Source organism: Mastigoproctus giganteus, chromosome 2 (genome assembly GCF_048544385.1).
Source record: "Mastigoproctus giganteus isolate SK-2022 chromosome 2, ASM4854438v1, whole genome shotgun sequence".
In the NCBI taxonomy this organism is placed as follows: Eukaryota; Metazoa; Arthropoda; class Arachnida; order Uropygi; family Thelyphonidae; genus Mastigoproctus; species Mastigoproctus giganteus.
The window spans coordinates 270,750,215-270,776,290 of NC_143576.1; the positions used below are offsets into that span (position 1 = coordinate 270,750,215).

At 40.6% G+C, this 26,076-nt stretch overlaps 1 protein-coding gene across 1 annotated transcript in view; it reads left to right on the forward strand.

The window, feature by feature from the left end:
• Nucleotides 1-26,076, forward strand: part of Tpi (triose phosphate isomerase) — a 226,118-nt gene that overhangs the window by 62,519 nt on the left and 137,523 nt on the right. The window contains exon 4 of the mRNA XM_090369145.1: nucleotides 24,908-24,992. Coding sequence (XP_090225271.1) covers nucleotides 24,908-24,992 — 85 coding nt within the window. The remainder of the gene's footprint in view (nucleotides 1-24,907; nucleotides 24,993-26,076) is intronic.

The following is a 26,076-nucleotide window of genomic DNA, read 5'->3' on the forward strand; positions in this document are numbered from 1 at the left end:
GGTGAACTGTTGATGATCCTGCTCAGGTAGCTAACAAACTAAATGAATATTTTGCATAGCCATTCACACATGAGGAGTTATTCAGCGAGGGGAATGGCAGAGGTGTATTCAACTCTGGCAGTAAGCTAGAGAATCTTGTAACAACTGAGAGTAAAGTGGAGGAGAAATTGTTGAAGATAAATACAAGAAAGGCACCTGGGGTGGATGGGACCTATCCGGTTATATTAAAGGAGGCAGCAAAGGAAGTAAGCAAACCCTTATCTATAATTATGAGAGCTTCCTTGGACTCAGGGGAAGTACCCATGAACTGGAGATGTGCAAATGTGACCCCAATTCACAAAGGAGGATCAAAGGGCGACACAAGTAATTATAGACCTGTTAGTTTAACTTCTGTTCCCAGAAAATTAATGGAGGCACTGGTTAAAGAAGCATTGCAGGATCATGTAGACAAGACTTCAGTGGTAGCTCAGACACAGCATGGTTTTGTTAAGGGGAAGTCTTGCCTGACCAATTTGATTGGATACTATGATGCAGTCACAAAAGAACTGGATGCAGGGAATAACTTTGACATTATATACTTGGATCTTAGAAAGGCTTTTGATACTGTTGCACATGGAAGATTGCTGCACAGATGGAGCAGTGTGTCACTGGAGGCAAATTGCTGCTATGGATAAAAGGGTGGTTGAAGAGGAGAAGACAGAGAGTGGTAATCAATGGACACTGCTCATCGTGGACTAATGTTATTAGTGGAGTCCCTCAGGATTCAGTATTGGGTCCATTATTGTGTTCTGCATTTATAAATGATATTGATGATGGTATATCAAGCTTAATGTCCAAGTTTGCAGACGATACAAAGGTTGGCAGGGTTGTCAAGGACACTACTGACACTATGCTACTGCAACAGGATCTGGAAAGGTTGAGCAGATGGGCTGAGAGGTGGCAAATGAAGTTTAACATTGACAAATGTAAAGTACTACATACGGGAAACAGCAACCCCAGAGCAACATATCAACTCTGTGGTACTACACTGACAGTTGTAGAGAATGAAAGAGACCTGGTGGTGGTTGTGCAGGCAGATATGAAGTTTTCTGAGTAGTTCAGACGGGCTGCAAGAGTAGCTCATTGGTGTATTGTCGATGATATATAGGACTTTTTCTAGCAGGGATAAGGAGGTGATTATTCCCTTGTATAAGGCAATGGTCAGGCCACAGTTAGAGTACAGGTTTGGACTCTAGGTGCCTAGTCTTGTTCTCCTCATCGAGGAGAACAAGAAAGTGTTTAGGAGGTTTAGATATTTTCACAGATGGAGCCTTTATCTCATGGCTGTTCCCAACCTTGTGTTGTTTGGCATTATAAGAATGCAAAATGAGTTGACCTGTGAGGTTTCCTTGGTGGTATTATTGTCTCAAAACTTCAGATGTCAATGTTTGCTCAGATCTTTTCAGTGAAATTATTCTCGGAGGAATGGAATCCTTTATTCCACACTCCACTTGAAAATCTCATTTTATTGGAAAACCTTGGTTTTCCAATAAAAGGCTGTTCAAGAGAAGAATGTTGCATATCGTAATTGGCTTATTTCCAATTCTTCAGTTTCATTTTCTACCTACACCAAAGCTCACAACAATTGTAAAGCAGTTATTAATCAGTCCAAACTAGATTTTGAATAGGCTAAGAGTAGAAAACTTGCTTCTTGCCCTAATGGTAGCCGAGCATTTTGGTCTCTTGACAAAGCTATTGGCGCAACTTTTGCCCATCTCTACTCTCACTTCTGTTAAAACCAGATGGTTCTATTATTGCTTCAAGGATAAAGCCGATCTGTTGGCATCCCATTTTTCTTCCAACTCATGTATCATGATCTTGGTAAAATACCTACCACCATTCCCAACATGCTCCATTCAATGCCTCCTGTGGTCTTCCGTCAAAAGGATGTCAGATGGATTTTGACAAATCCTGATGCTATGAAAGCTACAGGTCCTGATGGTATTTCTCCACTTGTTTTCAAAACCTCTGCTCCTGAACTTGTTCCTGTTCTTTGCTGCCTTTTTTTTACTTTCTTATTCCAAAGGTGTTTTTCCCTCTACTTGGAAATTTGCTCAAATCCAGCCAGTTCCTAAAAAGGGTGACAAATCTCTCCCATCCAATTATCATCCCATTGCAATTACTTCTCTTTTTAAAGTAATGGAGAAATCAGTTAACTGCCAACTCTCAAACTATCTAGAAACCTTCCATCTGATCAATGATCGCCAGTATGGATTCCTTCAATGTCGACCCACTGGTCATATTTTGGCTTACGTTACCCATTTATGGACAAATTTAATGGAAAAGTTCTGTGAAACACAAGCAGTTGCTCTTGACATCACAATGGCTTTTGATCATGTTTGGCATAAAGGACTTCTAAACAAGCTTCCATCTTACGGTTTGCCAACTGTTTTTTGTAATTGGTTGTCCAGTTTTCTCTCTGACTGCTCACTGAGGGTGATGGTAGATGGCTCTCTGTCTTCTAACTTCTCCACTAATGCTGGTGTCCTCCAAGGTTCAGTTCTTTCCCACTCTTTTCCTCTTGTGTATTAATGACCTTCTTCCGTTGACCGGAAACCCTATCCATAGTTTTGCTGTTAATAGCACATTGCATTCCACTTTCCAGTTTGAGAAACCTCGTCCTGCTCAATAAGCTTCAACTTCTCAAATATCTGCCACCAATTCCTTAATTGCTGATCTTTCTTAAACTCAGTCCTGTCTTACATCTCGCAAAAAGGATTCTTCTGCTCCTATGCTTATCTTTGGTGACACTCTGATTTCTAGGCAAGACAATATATCCATTTTGGGTATTACCCTGACTTCTAATCTCCCTTGGCATAAGCACATTACAAATATTGCTTTCTCTGCCTCTAAAAAACTTGGTTTTCAGAGTGAGACCCTCAACATTACCGAGGAGGACATCTGCTCTCAGCTAAAACCAAAGGGATTGATTGCTGTTAAGAGAATCAATGTGCGTAGGGATGGGAAACTTCTTAAAACGAGAAACATAATCCTGACTTTCAACTCACCGACATCTCCTGATGAGATGAAAGCTGGATACATCAACTGTCCAGTGCTTCCATATGTTCCAAATCCTTTACGATGTTTTCGGTGTCAGAAATATGGACATTCTCAAATGACCTGCCATGGAGTCCTTGCAACCGCTCATTGCGGTGCAAAGGAACATGAAACAAATCATATTTGGCCACAAAACCTACCTGCATTATCTGTCAGGGAGAATATCCAGCCTACTCGTGAGCATGCCAAAGGTGGAAAGAAGAAAAAGAAATCCAACAGCTGTGAAGGCATAGCTAATCATATCATACCAGGAGGAAAGGAAAGTGGTGAACCCTCTAAATATAAACAAACCCACCTATATCCAGAAGGTAGCACACAGATGTTTCATCGGAACTCAGACGGACATGACTATTCCTCCAAAAGAGTCATTCACTCCCATTGCATGTTACCTCTTAAGCCCACAAAAACCTGCACAGAAAGACCAGTCTGCTGCCACTCCTATATCAGTAACTCCTAATGCTCCACAACTAACAAAAGAAATTTCCAAAGAAAAGACTAAATAAGTTGAAGTACCTCCCTAGTACTGAAGAAAACATGGATGTTGAGGAGAAGGAGGTACAAGAAGATTCAGTCTTGAAACTCTTTGCAGAGGAGGAAATGGACACTGGACAGCGTCCATACTTTCCCAGGAAAGATAAAGCCAGGACTGACAAAAGTAGGCCCTCGGAAGCTGCCTGATGGACCCACTAAGCCAAAATGATGGCTAAATTCTCACAATAGAACTGCTGTGGATTTCAGCGAGCAATGAAGACATCAAGGCCCTCCTGCAAAAGCATGAGCCAGTTTGCTTTTGCTTACAAACGACACACCTGAGGGCAAACGAAAACCCTTCCCATTGTAACACTACTGTCATTTGAAAGGACAGAATCGGGGATGGACCTGCTCATGGGGGTGTTGCTATACTTCTGGGCAACCATACCTCATTTCAAACTACAGCAGACTCGATTTACTGGAATTGGATTAACCTGGACACTTCAAGATTCCAAATTAAAAAAGAAAAAAAAAAAAGAAAAAAATCAACCAGAAATCATAAAACTCAAGTAATGACTAGAATAGGTATAAACAGATGTTTTGCAAGTCGTAAATAAGCGACAAGCGGCATATCAGTCGTCATTGGAAAATTAGTGTACCTATTACAGCTGTCAGTTGCAGGCTCCGAAAAAAACGATAAGTGTTTGCCTTTTTATTTACATAATTGTTATTTTATATTGTACTTAATATGAAGTCTTATAGTTATAGTTACGCTGGTTATTTTTATTTTAATTTAGATAAACAGTTTTTGTAGATATATACTTAATAACCGTTATTTCGTTCAAATCTTGCATATGTAGTGGTAGGGAATTCAAATTTTTAATTGAGGTAGTTAGGTAGCTCTAACGTATAATTTATAGAGTATTACATTTCACTGTTTCTATTAGATAGCGTAGTATTGACATTTAATTAATTTAATTTATTGATTTTATTAATTTAAAGTATCATGCCCCAAACTAGAGCAGCAAAGCAACGGACTCAAAGTGACAGCAGTGCTGTGACTTGGGGGAGAACTGAGGGGGGGCGATTCTCCAACGCATCACAGCCTAAAAAAATGTGCAACTTGTGAAATGTTTGCCAAACTCTCTGGAACGGAACATGACATTGCCATGGGGGATGTCTTTGTGTGTGCACGATGTAAGGGGTGTAAGGAAATCAGGTGACAACTCAGCGTTGTTATGGGCCTATATCAGAGTTTGAAGGACAGGGTGAATGCCCTTGAAAGATCTAAATTGAGGGCCCCATCAGGCTCTCAGCTGCCAACATCAACGCCAGAGCTTGCACTTGGTCATCACGCAACACAGCGGCAACCCCCAAGGCAGAATGCGCTGGTCCCTCAGGAACTAGTAGTTGTTGGAGACTCTATTGTCAGGGAAACGGGAAACATGCTTTGTACAAAGAATAGGTGGAACTGGACCAGGGTATGTCTGCCAGGGGCAAAGGTTGATGACGTTGTAGAGCGGATATCATCTTTTAAGGGCACAAAAGGTGATATAGTTGTACACGTTGGCACTAATGATATTGGGAGTAGGAGACGGGCAGAATTACTTAACAAGTACAGGTCACCGTTGAACAAAAGCCGAGAATTAGGATTGAATTTGAAAGTGTCTGCGATTCTGCCCAGACATGGGCAGAATCGCAGGAGTATATGATGAGAGCCTTGTCGATCAATTCGGCCCTGGAAAGAATGTGCAAGGTTCAAGGTGTAGAATTTTTTTCAGCCTGGACTATACTTGTTAACAGGAGAGGCTGCTTCTATAGGGATGGGATACACTTAAATAGAAAGGGTGCAAGAATATTTGCTGATGCTATCGAGGCAGTGTTAGGTGGGTTGAAAACTGCTAGCTTGGGGGGGATACAAGGACTAATAGTTTAACAGTAGCCGTAGGCAGAAGTGAAGGTGATTCTTGCAAAACTTCTATTAGAATAAGTAGCGACCTGGAGCGTGGGGTGTTGGGGGTTTCAGGGACGGATGGCAGTCATCCTGAAATAGATGGGTATATGGGTGTGTTAGGGTAACTAAGAATAGGAGTAGGAGCATGTATACTTGCATGTATACCAATGCTAGAAGTATAGTAAATAAATTTGATGATTTTGAAGTGTTGGTCAAGACATCAAAGGCGAATATTGTTGGGATAGCAGAGACGTGGTGTCACACAGATATAAGGAATGCTGAACTGGAATTTGGGGAGTACAATGTGTACAGAAAGGATAGACAGGATAGAAAAGGAGGAGGTGTTATGCTGTTAATTAAGAAAAACATAAAATCAAAAGAAGTGCATCCAGTTGATATAGATGAACAGTGCACTGTTGAGTCAGTTTGGTGTGACATAAGCACTGCAAAAGCAAAAATAAGAGTAGGAGTGTGTTATAGGACTAATGACTTGAATGAGTACAATGAACAATTGTACAGAGAAATAGAGTGGGCCAGTAAATCTGAATGTCTTATAATGGGGGATTTTAACTTCCCAGATATTGACTGGAACTTGTGGGTTGGTCACTCACACACCAGTCAGACTTTTGTGGATTTATTGGATGATTGTTTTCTGCAGCAGCATGTTCGAGAGGCAACCAGAGAAAGTAACACTCTTGATCTGGTTATCAGCAGTGATCATTCGTGTATTAAGAATTTGCAGATAAAGGAACCACTAGGTGGCAGTGATCACAGTGTGCTGAAGTGGGATTTACTCAAAGAGGTAACTACCGTCAGGGGTAAAGGAAAGGGTTTTTGCTTCCGTAAAGGGGAGTACAGTGGTCTCCGACAGTTTTTAAATTCTGTATAGTGGGATAAACTGACGATGTTACCAACAGTAAATTCTAAGTGGGAAGCATTCAAGGAATTAATCGTGGAAGCTACTAAAAGTTTCATACCTATTAAGAAATATTGTTCAAGGTTTAGGCCTAAATGGTTATCTAATGAACTAACGAGACTCGTAATAGAGAAGAAAAATGCATGGGGTGCATAAATTATCAAGCAACTCAGAAGCCTATGGCAGATATAAGCTAGTCTGTAATCAGGTGACAAAGGAGGTTAGGCAGGCGAAGGCAGATTACGAGAAATCCTTGGCAAAAGATGCTAAGAAAAACAGCAAGGATTTCTTTACTTATATAAACTCTAAAAGGAAGGGGATGAATCTGATTGGTCCACTTGACATCAATGGTTCGCCTGTTGCTGATCCTGCTCAGATAGCAAACAAACTGAATGAGTATTTTGCATCTACATTCACACATGAGGAATTATTAAGGTTTGAAAATGGCAGAAGGTTATCAAATTGTAGCAGGATACTTAATGATTTTGTAATAACTGAAAGCAAAGTGGAGGAGAAATTGTTGAAGTTAAACATAAGAAAAGCACCTGGGGTGAATGGGATCTATCCAGTTATATTAAAGGAGGCGGCAAAGCAACTAAGCAAACCCTTAGAGCGTCCTTGGACTCAGGGGAGGTTCCCACGGACTGGAGATGTGCAAATGTATCCCCAATTCACAAAGGGGGATCGAAGGGTAACACGAGTAATTACAGACCAGTTAGTTTAACTTCTGTTCCGGGTAAAATAATGGAATCACTGGTTGAAGATGCATTACAGGATCATCTAGACAAGACTGCAGCAATAATTCAGACACAGCATGGGTTTGTTAAGGTAGAGTCTTGTCTGGCAAATTTGATTGGTTATTATGATGTGGTTACAAAGGAACTGGATGCAGAAAATAATTTTGATATCATATACTTGGATTTCAGGAAAGCTTTTGACACTGTTGTGCATGGAAGACTACTGTACAAATTGGAGCAGAATGGTATTAAGCGTAAGTTGCTACAATGGATAAAAGGATGGTTGAGTGGGAGAAGACAAAGGGTGGTAATCAATGGGTGCTGCTCTTCGTGGACTAATGTTATTAGTGGAGTCTCACAGGGTTCGGTGTTGGGTCCCCTGTTGTTTTGTATATTTATCAATGATATTGATAAAGGTATATCAGGCTTAGTGTCGAAGTTTGAAGATGATACAAAGGTTGGCAGGGTTGTTAATGACAGTAATGGCAGTGTGCTACTGCAACAGGATCTAGATAATTTGGGCAGATGGGCTAAGAAGTGGCAACTGAAGTTTAACCTTGACAAATGCAAAGTACTGCTTATGGGTAGAAGTAACCCCCAGAGAAACGTACCAACTGTGTGGTACTACACTTAAGGTGGTAGAAAATGAAAAAGACCTGGGAGTAATTGTGCAGTCAGATATGAAATTTTTTGAGCAATGCAGACATGCTGGCAGGGCAGGTCATGGGGTTTTGTCAATGATATATAGGAATTTTGCTAGCAGGGAAAAGGAGGTGATTATCCCTCTGTATAAGGCAATGGTCAGGCCACGCCTTGAGTACTGCGTACAGGTCTGGAGGCCTGATTTTAGGAAGGATGTAGATTTACTTGAGCGTGTACAGAGAAGGGCAACAAGATTGGTGAGGGGAATGAAGGATCCTCTTACCAAGAGAGAGAGGCTTAAGTTCTGCAAATTGCAGTGGCTGGGGACTAGGCACCTGCGCGGTGATCTGATTGAACTATATAAGGCCTTGAATGGGTTGAGCACGCAGAATTCTGATGGAATTCTTCCTCTCGCTCAGATTAATCACCTGAGAGAGCATAAATTCAAATTGAAGAAAGACAGATGGTGTTACTTTTCATCCAAACAGCTGTTCACTCTGTACAGATCACAAATCTGCTCTACCATGGAATATTTTCCCACATCTGGGGCGGTGCCACCAACACCTGTCTCAGGCTTCTAGATTTCATTCAGAAGAGTTCAGTTAGGTTAATTATTGACTCATCCCTAACAGTCTCTCCACTTGCTGTCTCATAGACAGTAAATGTATATACTGTTTCTGCTGCATGCCTTTTGTACAGATACTTGTATGGGCACTGTTCTTCTGAATTGGCTTCTATAATTCCCACACTCTCTCTCTCTCTTTCGAAATTACAATCTACAAAAGTTCAAATCTAATGTCAATAAATATCTTCTTTCCTCTTCTCAACCTCCAACCCAAGCATGGTACTAAGTACTATAAGTTCTAATAACTCTCATGTTTGGGGTTTTCCTAAAAAAAAACGAACACAGGGAACATAAAGTTAAATTGGAAATAGATGGTTTCAGCATAGAGCATGAAAATTGGTTTTAGCTTAGAGTAATTGATTGTTGGAATAAACTTGCATTTGGTGTTATGAAAGTGGGTTGTTTGAATAAATTTTAATAAGAATGGACATTGTCAGAGAATATTTTGAAAGGAAGTAGTTCCCCCTCTTATTAAATGGCTGCTGCTATTTAAGCTTGCTTTCTTCCATCATTTATAACTATTACTACTCAATAAAACTTCTGGTTTCACCATGTCTTAAAACTTCGTTTATAAATGTATATGCAAAATATTTATTCAGTTTGTTGCCAGCCTATGCATGATTGTAAGTACTTATGGCATTAGATGCCTCCGTAGCCAGGTGGGCAAGAGCAGCAGTGTGTAGCACACACACACTTTTTGATTAGACCGGGGTTCGAGCCCATGACTACCAAATACGGAGGATGCAGAAAGGTCAGGGAATGCCACCGCATATTCCCGGAGAAATATGGCCTTAGTTGCTAATGCTTCTAAAAAAAAAAACCAAATAACAAATAACAACTGGCCCCGAGTGCCAAGCGATAGTGACAAGTGATTTTCTTACTGTGATAATAAAGTGCTCTCTAAAGTGTTATAGCTTTGTTTCTTTCTAGTGTGCTTATTCTTTTGTTTACTTGAAGTGGTTCTGCACTTTAGAGATCAAAATTAAGAACCAAGAAAGGAAATCCGCCTTTCTTTTCCTAGTCTTTATATTTATTACTAACAAACTCTACTAATTTAAATAATTGCTTGGTCACTGGTGGCACCGCTCCTGCCTCTACGTGGCGGGGCCGGTAACCTGGGGGATAAGATAACCCCCAAGGCTAAAAGGAGAAGAGATGGAAACAAGTGACTTTCCACGCTTAGAGTTGAAGAGCTCTCAACTAAATGACACTCACGACACTGACCGTGACTTCTCTATCTCAAAGAGAATGAAGAAAGACACTGGCAGACAGGAATTACCAGCCTTCCTGATTATACATTCTCTGTCAATGCAACCTGTCGGCAAGCTCTCCCCCTTCATCATTCAGAGATGCCTCGAACATGCTGCAGGTTCACCAAAAATGGTGAAACCTCTTCAATCCGGAGATTTGTTAATAGAGACCACCAATTCTAGACACTCTGACCTACTGCTATGTCTGACATCCTTGAGTGGAATCCCAGTTCAAATCACACCACACACACCACCCTCAATTCTTCAAAGGGAGTGATCACTGAATGGGATTTACTGAACGTCCCCGAAAATGAAATAGTTCAAGAACTTAAAGAACAAAATGTCACTCAAGCAAAAGGGATCATGATCTGAAAAGATGGCAATTTATTTCCTACCCGGAGTATAATTTTAACTTTCAGTTCTCCAAACCTACCATCTTCAGTCAAGGCAGGATATTTAAACTGTCGCGTTCGGCCCTATATTCCGAACCCTCTAAGATGTTTTAAATGCCAGAAATTTGGCCATTCCCAGACAGCATGCCTTGGAGATGCAACTTGTGCAAACTGTGGGTGTAAAACTCATACACAAACAAAATGACAGGCACCAACTCCACAGTGTCCAAATTGCAAAGGCAACCATCCCACTTATTCCAGACTGCGACCTCTGGAAGTTGGGGAAAAAAAATACAAAAATATAAAATCGAAAATAAGGTTTCCTATCAAGAGGCAAGAAAACAAGTAAAATTAAGTATGCCAAAACACACCTGTGCTTCTGCTACTCAGTCACCAATCAGTAGCATGTCAGACGGAAGTGACCATTCCTCCAGACACATCGATCTCCAACTGGGCTCGGTTAGTCCTCTCAATTGAACATCCATCTCCACCAAACGTAGTAGACCAATGCAGTAATACACCACTAACAGTTCCATCCCAGAGACCTCCCCATTGTCCAGCAGTGGATAATATGCAGAAATCAGATCCTGTTGAGGCAAAGCAATCTCATATATCAAGCATGGGCACAGATGACATAACTAACCAAGGTCTGCTTGAAATACATGCAGATGATGATATGGAAGAAAGCAATGACTCAGAATGCCCTAATTTTTCAAGAAAAGAAAAATCAAAACTCGAAAGACAAGCCACCCACAAAAAACAGACTCAACTTCCACCCACAGAACTAAATAATGGAACAAATCATACGGTGGAATTGCAGAGGTTTTCACAGCAGTATTGACAATATCTATGAATTAATTCACCATTTCAAACCCGCTGCTATGTGCCTACAAGAAACAAATTTAACACCAAAAATTTCCGTTTCAGTCAAAAATTATACCATCTTCAGAAAAGATCAATCTGTAATTAACAGCCCTCGTGGAGGAGGAGTAGCTGTACTTGTGGAATCACGAGTCCCTTCCAGGCACATTCCTTTAGCATTAGCATTAGTAGAGGCATATGATGCAAGAAAGCAAGCTTATTCAGCATCAGCCAAAAAAAAAAAAACACCACTTCACCCCTCCGTTCGCTCGAAATACCTTTCCAGTTGAGCCTTAAATTTGTTTAGGCTATCAACTTCAACAACAAGTGATGGAAGTCGGTTCCACCAACCAACCACCCGCTGGCCAAAGGCAGATTTCCGCACATCTATCTGACATCCGTCCTTCCTCAATTTGAATTTATGCCCTCTGAGCTGATTATTCTGAGCAAGATGAAGAATCCCATTGGCATTGAGCATGCTCAAACCATTCAAAGCCTTATACACCTCTATCAGATCACCTCGCCGGTGCCTAGTCTCCAGACTCTGTAATTTGCAAAACTTAAGCCTTTCTTCGTAAGAGCAACCCTTTGTTCCATTCACTAATCTTGTTGCCCTTCTCTGTACCTGTTCCAGCAGCTCTACATCCTTTGAAAACACCATTAGAAGTTGTTGCTACACGTATAGTTATTGGTATCACATTGACAGTGGTCTCGATATATCTTCCGCCAAACCATCCATCCACATTTCAGGATCTGGAAAACCTTATTTCTCAATTATCATCTCCGATCTGTCTATTAGGCGATTTTAATGGACATCATCCATTGTGGGGTTCACTGGCCTTAGATGGATGTGGTGAACTTATTGAAATGCTACTTGATAGAGAGAATCTGACACTGTAGAACACTGGCTTACCCACCTACATCCATTTTCCTACTGAGTCAAGCACTGCTATCGATCTCTCAATCTGCTCTCCGATCCTGTTCCCAACCATAGAGTGGACAGTACACGACAATCCTCTAAACAGCGATCATTTTCTGCTGATTTGTAGCATTCAAACCACCCATTCCAAACAAACACAAGCAAAAACTCAATGGAAATTTTCCAAAGCAAAATGGACAAAATTTACCAATCATGTATATTTTGATGAGGATATCATTACGTCTTCTGCTATTGATGCTGCAACCGAATATATTACAAAGCAGATACAGTGGTACCTTGGATTACGAGTAACCTGGTCTGCGAGTGTTTTGCAAGACGAGCAAAAATTTTTAATAAATTTTAACTTAATAAACGAGCGAGGTCTTGCAATACGAGTACAGTCAGTCCTCGTATAACACGTGTTTACACTACACGAATTCGATCATACACGATTTATAAATAGGGGAACGATATCTTATATAACACGAACCGAATTCGCTTATGCACGATTCGCCTTTGTGTTTACAAGAAATGGCAGTCGAACGCAGAATCACCCCAAATGAACGCAGCACGATGGGAATGAAGAGAAGATTCCGAAAATGTATTTATGTGTTTTATATCAGTGAAGGGGAAACACATTTCACCATAATAACGTAAAAACCAACACAATTCCAGCTATCGGTATACAGTAATCGCAAATGCAATTAGACCGAGTTTACTACCAGTTTATAACGGATTCCACTAGCAGAAACGCAACTGGAAATTGTTTTTATTGTTTTATTGTAGTAACCCCTTGAAATGTGCTTTAGGAAAATGTGAGGTGTTAATAGTGTATCTCTGCCTTTATGGTGTTGTTTTATTCAGTTGCTACACGGGCGCAGCTTTGTTTATGTGTATCAAGGGTGCCTCCTCATTTTGTAATTGTGCTTTATTTCCTAAAAATTGCCTACCTAGCGTCACGTGATCATGTGCTGCTCGGGATTGTGGTTAATCGTCTCGCATGTTTGGTCTCAGTCGGCATACCTCATTCGTATACAGTCAACATTGTAGTTAACATTCGTGCTAGCGTTGTGACCACGTGTATGTGCGTAAAGCAATTTTTTTTTTTTGTGTTCAAATTTAGTGACTGTTATTTATTAACTGTACACTACGAAAATGGCCCCAATGAAGAAGAGGGTTGAAAAGGAAGGCGGTAAGAAGAAGGAGATGATTACGGTAGAAATTAAGAAGGAAATCATCATCGAGAAGCACGAACAAGGTATGAAAGTGGCCGCCATCGCAAGATTTTATAAGAAGTCTACGTCAACAATTTGCACAATATTAAAGAAGAAAGAAGAACTAAGGGGACTAGATGTAGCGAAAGGAGTCACGAGAATATCAAAGCAACGGCCACGTATTCTGGAAGATGTGAAAAGTTGCTTTTGGTGTGGATAAATGAGAAGCAACTAGCAGGTGATACTGTGACCGAGAACTTGATCTGTGAGAAGGGAAAGGCCTTGTACGCCGACCTCGTCAGTAAACAGCCAGGTACGTCTACAGAAAACGAAGAAGGCTTCAAGGTGAGCAGGGGATGGTTTGATAACTTTAAGAGGAGAAGTGGCATCCATAGTGTTGTGAGGCACGGAGAGGCTGCGAGTTCGGACGCTAAGGCAGCTGAGGCGTTCGTTGCCGAGTTCCAGAAGCTCATGGTTTCCGAGTGTTACCTGCCGCAGCAAGTTTTTAATTGCGATGAAACGGGGCTTTTTTGGAAAAAGATGCCAAAGAGGACCTACATTACAGTAGAAGAGAATGCAATGCTCGGTCACAAGCCCATGAAAGACCGTCTCACCCTCTTGCTGTGCACTAATGCAAGCGGTGATTTCAAAGTCAAGCCCCTGCTCGTGTATCATTCTGAGAATCCACGAGCCTTCAAGAAATGCAAGGTGCAGAAGAGCCAGTTAAATGTTATGTGGAGGTCCAACAGCAAGGCTTGGGTCACTCATATCTTGTTCGTTGAGTGGATCAATGAGGTCTTCGGTCCTGCAGTGAAGAAATACCTTTTAGAAAAAAAACTGCCACTCAAAGTCTTGCTGGTTATAGATAATGCTCCTGCTCATCCTCCAGACCTTGAGAACGACTTACTGGAAGAATTCGAATTCATTAAGGTCCAGTTCCTTCCTCCCAACACCACTCCATTACTCCAGCCCATGGATCAGCAGGTCATTTCGAACTTTAAAAAGCTTTACATCAAGGCACTATTTCAGCGATGCTTCGAGGTGACCGAAGGAACTAACCTCACCCTCCGAGAGTTTTGGAAAAATCATTTCCACATCGTAAACTGCCTCAAAATCATCGATAAAGCCTGGGATGGGGTCACCAAGAGAACCCTCAATTCTGCTTGGAAAAAACTGTGGTCTGATTGCGTTGAGGGGTTTGCTCATGAACAGGAGCTGCCAGTTGTCGATGAAATTGTGTCCTTGGGGACGACCATGGGACTGGAGGTGAATAAGGACGACATTCAAGAGCTGGTGGAGGAATATGACCAGGAGTTTACCGCCGACGAACTGATGGATCTGCATCGCGAGCAACAGCAAGGGGTGATGGAGGAGATCTCGTCTGAGGAGGAGGAGAAAAAAATGGAGACATCCCTCTCTTCAAATGAGATTAGGGAGGTGTGTAAAATGTGGGAAACAGTGCAAAATTTTGTAGAAAAGCACCACCCGAATAAGGCTGTGGCAGTGCAAGCGATGAATCTGTTTAACGACAATGCAATGTCATATTTCCGCGAAATCCTCAAAAGGAGGCAAAAGCAAGTGTCATTGGAGAGGTTCTTTGTTAAAGTCGCACAAAAAGAAAAAGTCAACAGATAGTAGTGATTCCGTTAGTGACAGTGAAAGTCGTTCTACCCAATAATTAATAAATTCGATTGCTTTTAAAAATATAAAAAGGTATGTATGTATTTTGTATTAATCATTTTTACAGTATGTGAATATTTTTGAGTTTTGGAACAAATCATCTGAGTTTCCATTATTTCTTATGGGGAAATTCGCTTTGATATACGAGTGCTTTGGATTACGAGCATGTTTCCGGAACGAATTATGCTCGCAAACCAAGGTACCACTGTACTAACAGCTGCAACAGCCGCCATCCCACCGTCTCAAATAAGAAGCCATCGGCATACCAATCACTGGTGGAATGGTGATTGCAATAAAGAGAAAAAGGGAAAAAATGCAGCATAGAATATTTTCCGCAAATATCCCACCACTGCCAACCTTATTAACTTCAAGAGACTGAGAGCCAAAGCTCATTTCATCAGGCGAAAGGCCAAAAAAGATTCATGGGTAAAATTCGCCTCAGTCAACAAAGATACTGATACCCGAATAATCTGGGAAAAAATAAAGAAGCTACTTCTTTAGGAAAGGAAAGGAAAATAAGAGGAAAATATCATGTATCACCTTCTCCTATTATTAACTGGAATGGGAAGGCGATCTACTCTCCTGGAGAGATTGCCAATGCTTTAGGAACTGTGTTCTATGAATTATCTGCCTCAAGCACATATCAACAGTCTTTCCAAAAAATTAAAGCCGAAACTGAGAAAAGGAAACTGAACTTCAAAGCTACATGCCATTTACCCTATAACCAACCATTAACAATATCTGAACTGAAAGAAGCTATATATACCTCATGAAACAGTGCTCCTGGCCCTGAAGGAATTTACTATATAATGCTTCAACATCTCAATCAGAAATCACTATCTTTATTGCTTAAACTTTACAATCGGATATTCTCAGAACATATATTCCCGACCTCCTGGCAACATTCTTATATAATAGCTATACCGAAACCTGGAAAAGATCACTCGATTCCACACAATTATGGACCAATTTCTCTTACCAGCTGCTTGAGTAAGACTGGAAAAAATGGTTCACCATCGTCTCACATGGTATCTTGAATCCCGAAACATAATCAGTAATAATCAGTTTGGTTTTTGAAAGAATAATCTTCCTTAGACCTGATGACAAAAGCTGAATTAATTATAAGGAATGCATTCATTAGAAATCAACATCTCATCATGATATGCCTTGATATAGAGAAGGCTTTTGATACCACATGGCGATACGGCATCCTAAGAGATCTCCATTCTATTCATATGAGAGGGCACTTACCATATTTTATTCAAAGCATTCTTCGACACTGGTCTTTCCAAGTTAAGTACCGGCAGGTTTTATCTCAAACATATACAAAAGAAGAAGGAGTCCCACAGGGCTCTGTTCTTAGTGCCACTCTGTTCTCACTACGAATAAACAATATCACAAACTGCATTCCAAACACCGTTGACTCGTATCTCTATGCGGATGACCTTACCATATCCTGCCATTCCCAGAATATGAACTGTATCGAGAGGCATCTACAAATATCCATAAACAACATTGAATTGCAGATGGCACAAAATGGATACAGACTATCAAGCCACAAATCTACAGCCATACATTTCTGCACAAAGCACAGAATGCATCCTGAACCTGAGTTGCACTTGGCCAATCACCCTATACCAATCGTAAACAGTATTCGTCTCCTAGGGCTAATTTTTGATAAGAAATTAAATTTCCAGGAGCACATAAAATATCTCAGAACCACTTGTACAAAGAAAATGAATGTACTCCGGGTAATCTCCAGTACATCTTAGGGTGCAGATTGCTATACCCTGCTCCACTTATATAAGTCCCTAATTAGATCTCGGCTAGACTACGGATCACCTGTTTATGACTCAGCTAGGGAAAGCACCCTAGCGCGTCTTGTGCCCATCCAAGATTCGTCTCTTAGGATAGCCCTAGGTGCATACAGAACATCACCAGTTCAAAGTCTTTACGTTGAGGCTCACGAACCTCCACAGCATCAGAAGAAAAATGTTGCTGCTGAATTACTCAGCTAAAATTAAAAGCCTGCCTACTCATCCTGATTGGCCACTCCTGCATGATCCTCTGTGGAAAATACAAATAAACCCAGAACAATTTAGACTGCAGATTCTAGCAGAAAGCTGGAACATCCAATTTGATAATATCCTCAGAGAATCTCAAAGATCAAGATCCCCCGTGGTCTACCTTCACACTTTCTTCTCACGAATACCTTGAGCAATGGGGTAAAAGTTCCATAGCAAAGATTAACATCCAACAACTACATTATGCTCATACACAAAAGTACCCCGAATTTGCAAAGATCTATACTGATGGTTCAAAGTCTGACAATCAAGTGGGTGCAGCTGCTGTCTTCCCTAATTCATCTATCTCGGTTTCACTTCCAGTCGAATGTAGTAGTTATACCGCTGAGCTTCATGCCATTATGCTTGCTCTGAAAAATATCTCACTGCTGTCAATAAATAAAAGTATAATATATACTGATTCACAAAGTGTTATTTTAGCTTTGAAAGGCATTTCCTCACCTAACAATCCTTTATTAAAACTCATGAGACAAGCTGTGATGCAGCTTCATGAGCCTCAACAAATTGTTTTCTTTTCTTGGATCCCTGACCACAGTGGTATTCCAGGAAATGAATGTGCAGATGATGCTGCAAAGCATCTTTCCAATATAGCCTCAACAAATGATCTAGTCCAGATATCCTGATTATAGACACAAAATACAGAAAACATACATGGAACAATGGACACTTCTGTGGAAAATGCAAACAAATAACAAGCTATTTCAAATAAAACCTGAACCACAATTATGGACTTCTAGCCTTTGTAAAAATAGAAAAGTAATCTTAGCCAGAATCTGAATAGGTCACACTCACCTCACCCATCTATATCTGCTTACAAGGAATGATCCTCCTCAGTGTGCAAACTGCACGCAACCACTTACAGTAAAACATATACTTCTTGGATGTAGTTGTTTAACAACACCCGACGAATGGCTTTTAGTTTCATCTCAAATCTGCAACAACCTCTGTCTCTCAATAGCATCATAGGTAAAGAAGCAAATCTCTCTAAATTATTTCTCTATTTAAAACAAATTCAAATATATGATCGTTTCTAACTGCTGTACAAGCAGTTCCTGTATGTAAAGTCAATTGATTTGGGAGATGCAATATGGCCTAAGTTGCCCTTGCACCAGAAAACATCGCAACAACAATATAACAACAACTTATGGCATTTAAGTGGATTACTGTGGTTTATCCATTTCCTTCTAATATTAAAATTGCTACTTTTCTTTGCATTCTTAACCACAGGCTTCTTAAAATTTGTGTTAGCTTATCTATCTCACTGAATAAGTTAGACAGCTAAACAATTTATTGGAGGAATGGACAGATGTCAGACTTTTTTTTGACTGATGTTTTATAAGCTGTTTAATACTACTACTGTTACTGATTATAATAATAATTGAACAGAGTAATTTACTTGCTCTTATTCTGTGATCTCTGACAATTATTGGATGCAGTTTTCTTTATCACAAAATTCATCACTTCAAGTTTGCAGACCAGTTAGTTTAACTTCTGTTCCGGGTAAAATAATGGAGTCGCTGGTTAAGGATGCATTGCAGGATCATCTAGACAAGACTGCAGCAATAATTCAGACACAGCATGGGTTTGTTAAGGGAAAGTCTTGTCTGACAAATTTGATAGGATATCATGATGTGGTTACAAAGGAACTGGATGCGAAAAATAATTTTGATATCATATATTTGGATTTCAGGAAAGCTTTTGACATTGTTGCGCATGGAAGACTATTGTACAAATTGAACCAGAATGGTATTAAGGGTAAGTTGCTACAATGGATAAAAGGATGGTTAAGTGCTAGAAGACAGAGGGTGGTAATCAATGGGTGCTGCTCTTCTTGGACTAATGTTATTAGTGGAGTCCCACAGGGTTCGGTGTTAGGTCCACTGTTGTTTTGTATATTTATCAATGATATTGATGAAGGTATATCAGGCTTAATGTCGAAGTTTGCAGATGATACAAAGGTTGGCAGGGTTGTTAATGACAGTAATGGCAGTGTGCTACTGCAACAGGATCTAGATAATTTGGGCAGATGGGCTAAGAAGTGGCAACTGAAGTTTAACCTTGACAAATGCAAAGTACTACATATGCATTAGCATTAGTAGAGGCATATGATGCAAGAAAGCAAGCTTATTCAGCATCAGCCAAAAAAAAAAAAAAAAAACCCACTCCCATTTCACCCCTCCGTTCGTTCGAAATACCTGTCCAGTTGAGCTTTAAATTTGTTTAGGCTATCAACTTCAACAACAAGTGATGGAAGTCGGTTCCACCAACCAACCACCCGCTGGCCAAAGGCAAATTTCCGCACATCTATCCGACATCCGTCCTTCCTCAATTTGAATTTATGCCCTCTGAGGTGATTATTCTGAGCAAGATGAAGAATCCCATTGGCATTGAGCATGCTCAAACCATTCAAAGCCTTATACACCTCTATCAGATCACCTCGCCGGTACCTAGTCTCCAGACACTGTAATTTGCAAAACTTAAGCCTTTCTTCGTAAGAGCAACCCTTTGTTCCATTCACTAATCTTGTTGCCCTTCTCTGTACCCGTTCCAGCAGCTCTACATCCTTCTTGAAATGAGGCCTCCAGACCTGTATACAGTACTCAAGATGTGGCCTAACCATTCCCTTATACAAGGGAATAATCACCTCCTTATCCCTGCTAGAAAAATTCCTGTATATCATTGACAAGACACCATGAGCTACTCTTGCAGCTCGTCTGCACTGCTCAGAGAACTTCATATCTGCCTGCACAATTACCCCCAGGTCCTTTTCATTCTTCACCACTGTCAGTGTAGTACCGCAGAGTTGATACATTGCTCAATGTTAAACTTCATTTGCCACCTCTCAGCCCATCTGTTCAACTTTTCCAGATCCTGTTGCAGCAGCATAGTGTCAGTAGTGTCCTTAACAACCCTGCCAACCTTTGTATCATCTGCAAACTTGGACATTAAACTTGATATCCCATCATCAGTATCATTCATAAACACCGAAAACAACAACGGACCCAACACTGAACCCCGAGGAACTCCACTAATAACATTAGTCCACGTTGAGCAGTGTCCATTGATTACCACTCTCTGTCTTCTGCCACTCAACCATCCCCTTATCCATAGCAGCAATTTGCCTCCAATGCCACACTGCTCCAATTTGTGCAGCAGTCTTCCATGTGCAACAGTATCAAAAGCCTTTCTAAGATCCAAATATATAATATCAAAGTTATTCCCTGCATCCAGTTCTTTTGTGACTACATCATAGTATCCAATCAGATTGGTCAGGCAAGACCTGCCCTTAACAAAACCATGCTGCGTCTGAGCTATAACTGAATTCTTGTCTAGATGATCCTGCAATGCTTCTTTAACCAGTGCCTCCATTAACTTACCTGGAACAGAAGTTAAACTAACAGGTCTATAATTGCTTGTGTCAGCCTTTGATCCTCCTTTGTGAATTGGGGTTACATTTGCACATCTCCAGTCTATGGGTACCTCCCCTGAGTCCAAAGAAGCTCTCATAATTATGGCTAGGGGTTTGCTTACTTCCTTTGCTGCCTCCTTTAATATAACTGGATAGATCCCATCCACCCCAGGTGCCTTTTTTATGTTTATCCTCAACAATCTCTCCTCCACTTTCCTCTCAGTTATTACAAAATCATCCAGCTCACTGCCAATGTTTACTTTACCTACATCATTCTCCTTCCTGAATAACTCCTCATTCGTGAATGTAGATGCAAAATACTCGTTTAGATTGTCAGCCACCTGAGCAGGATCCTCAACCGTTGAACCATCAATATCCAGTGGACCAATCTGATTCATCCCTTTCCTTCTCGAGTTTAAATATTAGCATTAGCATTAGCATTAGTAGAGGCATTTGATGCAAGAAAGCAAGCTTATGCAGCATCAGCCAAAAAAAAATAAATAAATAAATAAAATAAAATAAACCACTTCCACTTCACCCCTCTGTTCGTTCAAAATACCTGTCCAGCTGAGCCTTAAACTTATTTATGCTATCAACCTCCACCACAAGGGATGGAAGTCTGTTCCACCAACCAACCACCCGCTGGCTAAAGGCAAATTTCCGCACGTCTATGTAAAGAACTTTTTATGTAAAGAACTCTTTTCTGATATCACACAATTAAATTCACTAATAAGGCTAACAGCAGAGACATTGATCATATCTCCCGTAGGACCTTTATAAATTGGAACTGCAGGTCAAGACTCAAAAGGTCATCTACCATGAAATACGATAAGGAAATCAGAGAAAGTCTTGATCTTGAACTCACAAAATATGACATGCTTCAAGAGCCTACCTTACCATCTTGCATCCCCCAAAATACCACAATAAACTTGGATCTCGTGGAACACTGCACAAAAAAAGAAATCGAGACCATTGTCAAAGCTATAGGAGTCAAAACAATTGAGACTTATTCGAGGCGTGACTTAGTACAGATGTATACCGATGGATCCTCTGACCAGACGATCCTCAAGGGCGGAGCAGGCATACACACCACCCTGACAAATACTACAAAAATGCAACAAAGCATAGGTGCAGGCAGCATCGCCTCTAACTTTACATGTGAGCTAAGGGCAATCCTTGAGGCCCTAAATAGTTATATTTCACTAAGAGACATAGACAGAGCCCGAGGGCTTGTAATCTTCTGCGACTCAAGAGCGGCCCTGCTGGCAATAAAACATGGACGCACAGAACTCACACAGGACATTCACCGACATTTGGAGACAGTTCATCAATTGGGAAAGAGCTGCACACTACAGTGGATGCCTGCGCATGTTGGTATAGAAGGAAATGAGGCGGCCGATAAACTGGCAAAAGAGGCAAGAAACTTAAATCACAACACCTCAAAAACCATAACTCTAGATGATGCTAACGCCATCGCCAGACAGAGACTCAGACAGAAACATATAGAAACTGATCACCAAATCTGCGAGATTAATGCAAATAGGAACATCACTAAGACCATTGCCAGACTGAGAACTCGACACATGGCAGGTATGAAAATTAGTGCGGATGGTACCAGAACTTATAAACTTTGCAGAAACTGTCTGAAAGAACAGCTTACTCCGGAACACATCTTCAGCTGTCCTGCAATTCAGGCGACTTTGCAAAGCATGGACGAATCCCCTTTTCAGGGAGAACTTTATAACGAAAAGATCGTGGACTTAGCTAAAGCAGTGATATCAGCGCATGGTTTAATTTGACTTCAAATGGACACGACACCAACCAACTCTTTTCTGTTTTTCCTTGCATCCTTTGCCAAGGATTTTTCATAGTCTGCCTTTGCCTGCCTAATCTCCTTTGTGACTTGGTTACAGACCAACTTATATCTATCATAGGCTTCCATGTCACCCATTAATTTGTATGTATCCCATGCATTTTTCTTCTCTGCCAATGTCTCATTAGTTCATCTGACAACCATTTAGGCCTAAACCTTGAACAATATTTCTTAGTTGGTATGTAAAGCCTGGTAGCCTCCAAGATTAGTTCCTTGAATGATTCCCATTTTGAGTTTGCTGTTGGTAACATCATCAGTTGGTCCCACTGTATAGAATTTAAATACTGTCTCAGACCGTCATAGTCGCCTTTACGAAAACAAAAACCCTTCCCTTTACCTCTGATGGTAGTTACCTCCTTGAGTAAAACCCATTTCAACACACTGTGATCACTGCCACCTAGTGGTTCATTTATCTGCAGATTCTTAATGCATGAAGAATCACTACTGATAATCAGATCAAGAGTATTGCTCCCTCTTGTTGCCTCACGAACATGCTGATGTAGAAAACAATCATCCAATAAATCCACAAAAGCCTTGCTAGTGTGTGAGTGACCAACCCACAAATTCCAGTCAATATCTGGGAAATTAAAATCCCCCATTATAAGACTCTCTGATTTACTGGCCCACTCTATTTCCCTGTACAATAACTTATTATACTCATCAGAGTCATTAGGCCTATAGCACACTCCTACTCTCAATTTTGATTTCCCTATGCTTATGTCACACCAAACTGACTCGACACTGCCCTGGACTTTGTGTTTCTTAATTAATAGCATAACCCCTCCTCCCCTCCTGTCCTGTCTATCCTTTCTATACACATTGTATTCCCCAAATTCCAGTTCCGCATTACTTATATCTGTGTGACACCACGTCTCTGATATCCCAACAATATCTGCCTTTGATGTTTTGAGCAATACCTCAAATTCATCAAATTTATTTACCAAACTCCTAGCATTGGTGTACACACAGGTATACATGCACCTGTTTCTATTCTTGGCTACCCTAACACAACCCATGTGTTTACTTGTACCACAATGTCTCCCAGCAGTCTCTGAAATATCCTGCATCTTGTTTTTTATGGGTAGAAGTAACCCCAGAGAAACGTACCAACTGTGTGGTACTACACTTAAGGTGGTAGAAAATGAAAAAGACCTGGGAGTAATTGTGCAGGCAGATATGAAGTTTTCTGAGCAATACAGACAGGCTGCCAGGGCAGGTCATGGGGTTTTGTCAATGATATATAGTAATTTTTCTAGCAGGGAAAAGGAGGTGATTATCCCTCTGTATAAGGCAATGGTCAGGCCACGGCTTGAGTACTGCGTACAGGTCTGGAGGCCTCATTTTAGGAACAGTGTAGATTTACTTGAGCGTGTACAGAGAAGGGCACCAAGATTGGTGAGGGGAATGAAGGGATCCTCTTACCAAGAGAGGCTTAAGTTCTGCAAATTGCAGTGGCTGGAGACTAGGCACCTGCGCGGTGATCTGATTGAGGTATATAAGGCCTTGAATGGGTTGAGCACGCTGAATTCTGATGGGATCCTTCCACTTGTTCAGATTACGAATCTAAGGGGGCATAAATTCAAATTAAGAAAAGACAGATGTAGAATAGATGTGCGGAAATTTTCCTTTAGCCAGCGGGTGGTTCTTCTTCTTCTTCTTTGGTCCTTAGCTGGCAGCTGGGGGAGGCGGTTGGCCACGCAACCAGTATGCTGCTGTAGGTGCCGCAGGGTTTCGGACTTGCTCTGTGATGTTCTTCCATACCTTACGATCCATGGCTTCAGTCCTGGCCTGGTTAAGGTCGAGACGTCGGCTCTTCAAGTCATCTTCCACTTGCTCGGCCCACGTTTTCCTAGGCGCGGTCCGTTGGATGCTCCATTGGGTGGGTCGTTGTCTCCAAAGGAGTGTGGATGGTATTCTGTTCGTGCCCATTCTACATACGTGGCCAAACCATCTGAGCCTTCGCTTCTGGATTTGGTCGGCAATGGTTGGTTGCTGTTGGCATCTGGCGCGGATGGTATCATTAGTGATGCGGTCGCGAAGAGAGATGCCCAAGATCTGCCGCAGGCATCGCATTTGGAATACCTCAAGTTTGTTCAAATCTAACTTGAGACAAATCCATGTTTCCGATCCGTAAAGAAGAATGGGCAGGATCAAAGTCCGGAAGAGTCGGATTTTAGTCTTTGTGGAAATGTTGGTCCTCTTCCACAGACACCATTTGAGCGAGGCGAACGCAGTGGCCGCCTGTCCAATTCTGCTGTGGATTTCCATGGTGGATTTCCATGGTTTGTTCCAGCGGGTGGTTAATTGCTGGAACAAACTTCCATCTGTCGTTGTGGAAGTTGATAGGTTGAATAAATTTAAGGAGGAACTGGACAGGCTTTTGGAGGGAATGGTGTGATTTTTTTTTTTTTTTTTTTTTTCTTTTGGCTGTTGCTGCATAAGCTCATATATTTACTTCCTTGCATCACATGCCACTACTACTATTACTATCTGATATTTAATTTGGCATGAATCTTGAAAAATATCTCTTAATTGGTATGAAAGACTTAGTAGCTCTGTCATAATTTAATGTAAACAAAATACATTTAATTAGAATAGAGGACAATGATTTAAAATACGTACAGTTTGCTGTTTTCTATGGAAACGTTTTTATTCTTGCTTTGCCTGTTTTTATTTTTAAAAATTTTTTTTGAATATTTTGTCTTTTTTAATGAATTGTTGAATATGAGTAATTCAGTTATTTTAAATATTTTGATTTAAAAGTCTTTGTTCTTCAATTTTCAGTCCGGCAATGATCAAGGACATTGGATTAAATTGGGTTATACTTGGTCACTCTGAAAGGCGGAGCATATTTGGAGAAACAGATGAGGTAAGAAGTTTTGTTTTGTGTGCAATTTTGGTGGTAGATGAACATCAATTAGTGTCTCTACTAATGAATATTAAAAGCAAACATTTTCTTTTATTATATTTAGTTCAGTTCAGTCTCTGATTTACTAATTTATACTTCTAAGTATAATTTTGTTGTTAGAAGAATTATGTAATTCATGATTATTTAGCAGTGTTGAATTGCCTTGATATAATGATAAGTCAAGTTATTTTGTTTTGGGTAGCATGGTGTCGAATGCTAACACTGTTGGTCTGGCTGGTATGGAATATTACAGTTAGCATTAGTAGAGGCATATTATGCAAGAAAGCAAGCTTATGTAGGAAAGCAAGCTTAGCATCAGCAAGAAAGCAAGCTTATGTAGGAAAGCAAGCTTAGCATCAGCAAGAAAGCATTATGCAAGAAAGCAAGCTTAGCATCAGCCAAAAAAAAATTAAAAAAGAAAACCACTTCACACATCCATTCCCTATAAACATTTCTTCAGTTCCCTTTGAATTTATTTCAGCTATCAACTTCTACAATGACAAATGGAAGTTTCTTCCAGCACTATTAATAATCAGCTGGGTAAAGGCAAATTACCACACATCTATTCTATAACTGTCTTTCCTCAATTAGAATTTATGCCCCATCAGGTTTGTAATCTGAGCAAATAGAAGGATCCCATTAGAATTGAGCCTGCTCAACCTATTCAAGGCCTTATACGACTCAATCAGATCAGCTTGCAGCTATCTAGTCTCCAGAACTTAAACCTTTCTTGGTAAGACCACCCCTTATTTGGCCACAACAATTTTGTTGCCCTTTTCTGTACTCGCTCAAGCAACTCTACATCCTTCCAAAAATGAGGCCTCCAGACCTGTACACAGTACTCTAGGTGTGGCCTGACCATTGCCTTATATAAAGGGATAATCACCTCCTTTTCCCTACTAGCAAAATTCCTGTATATCATTGACAATACTTCATGATTTGCTCTGGCAGCTGTCTGCATTGCTCAGAAAACTTCATATCTAATTGCAGAATTACTCCCAGGTCTTTTTTATTTTCTACCACCCTAAGTGTAGTACCATAATGG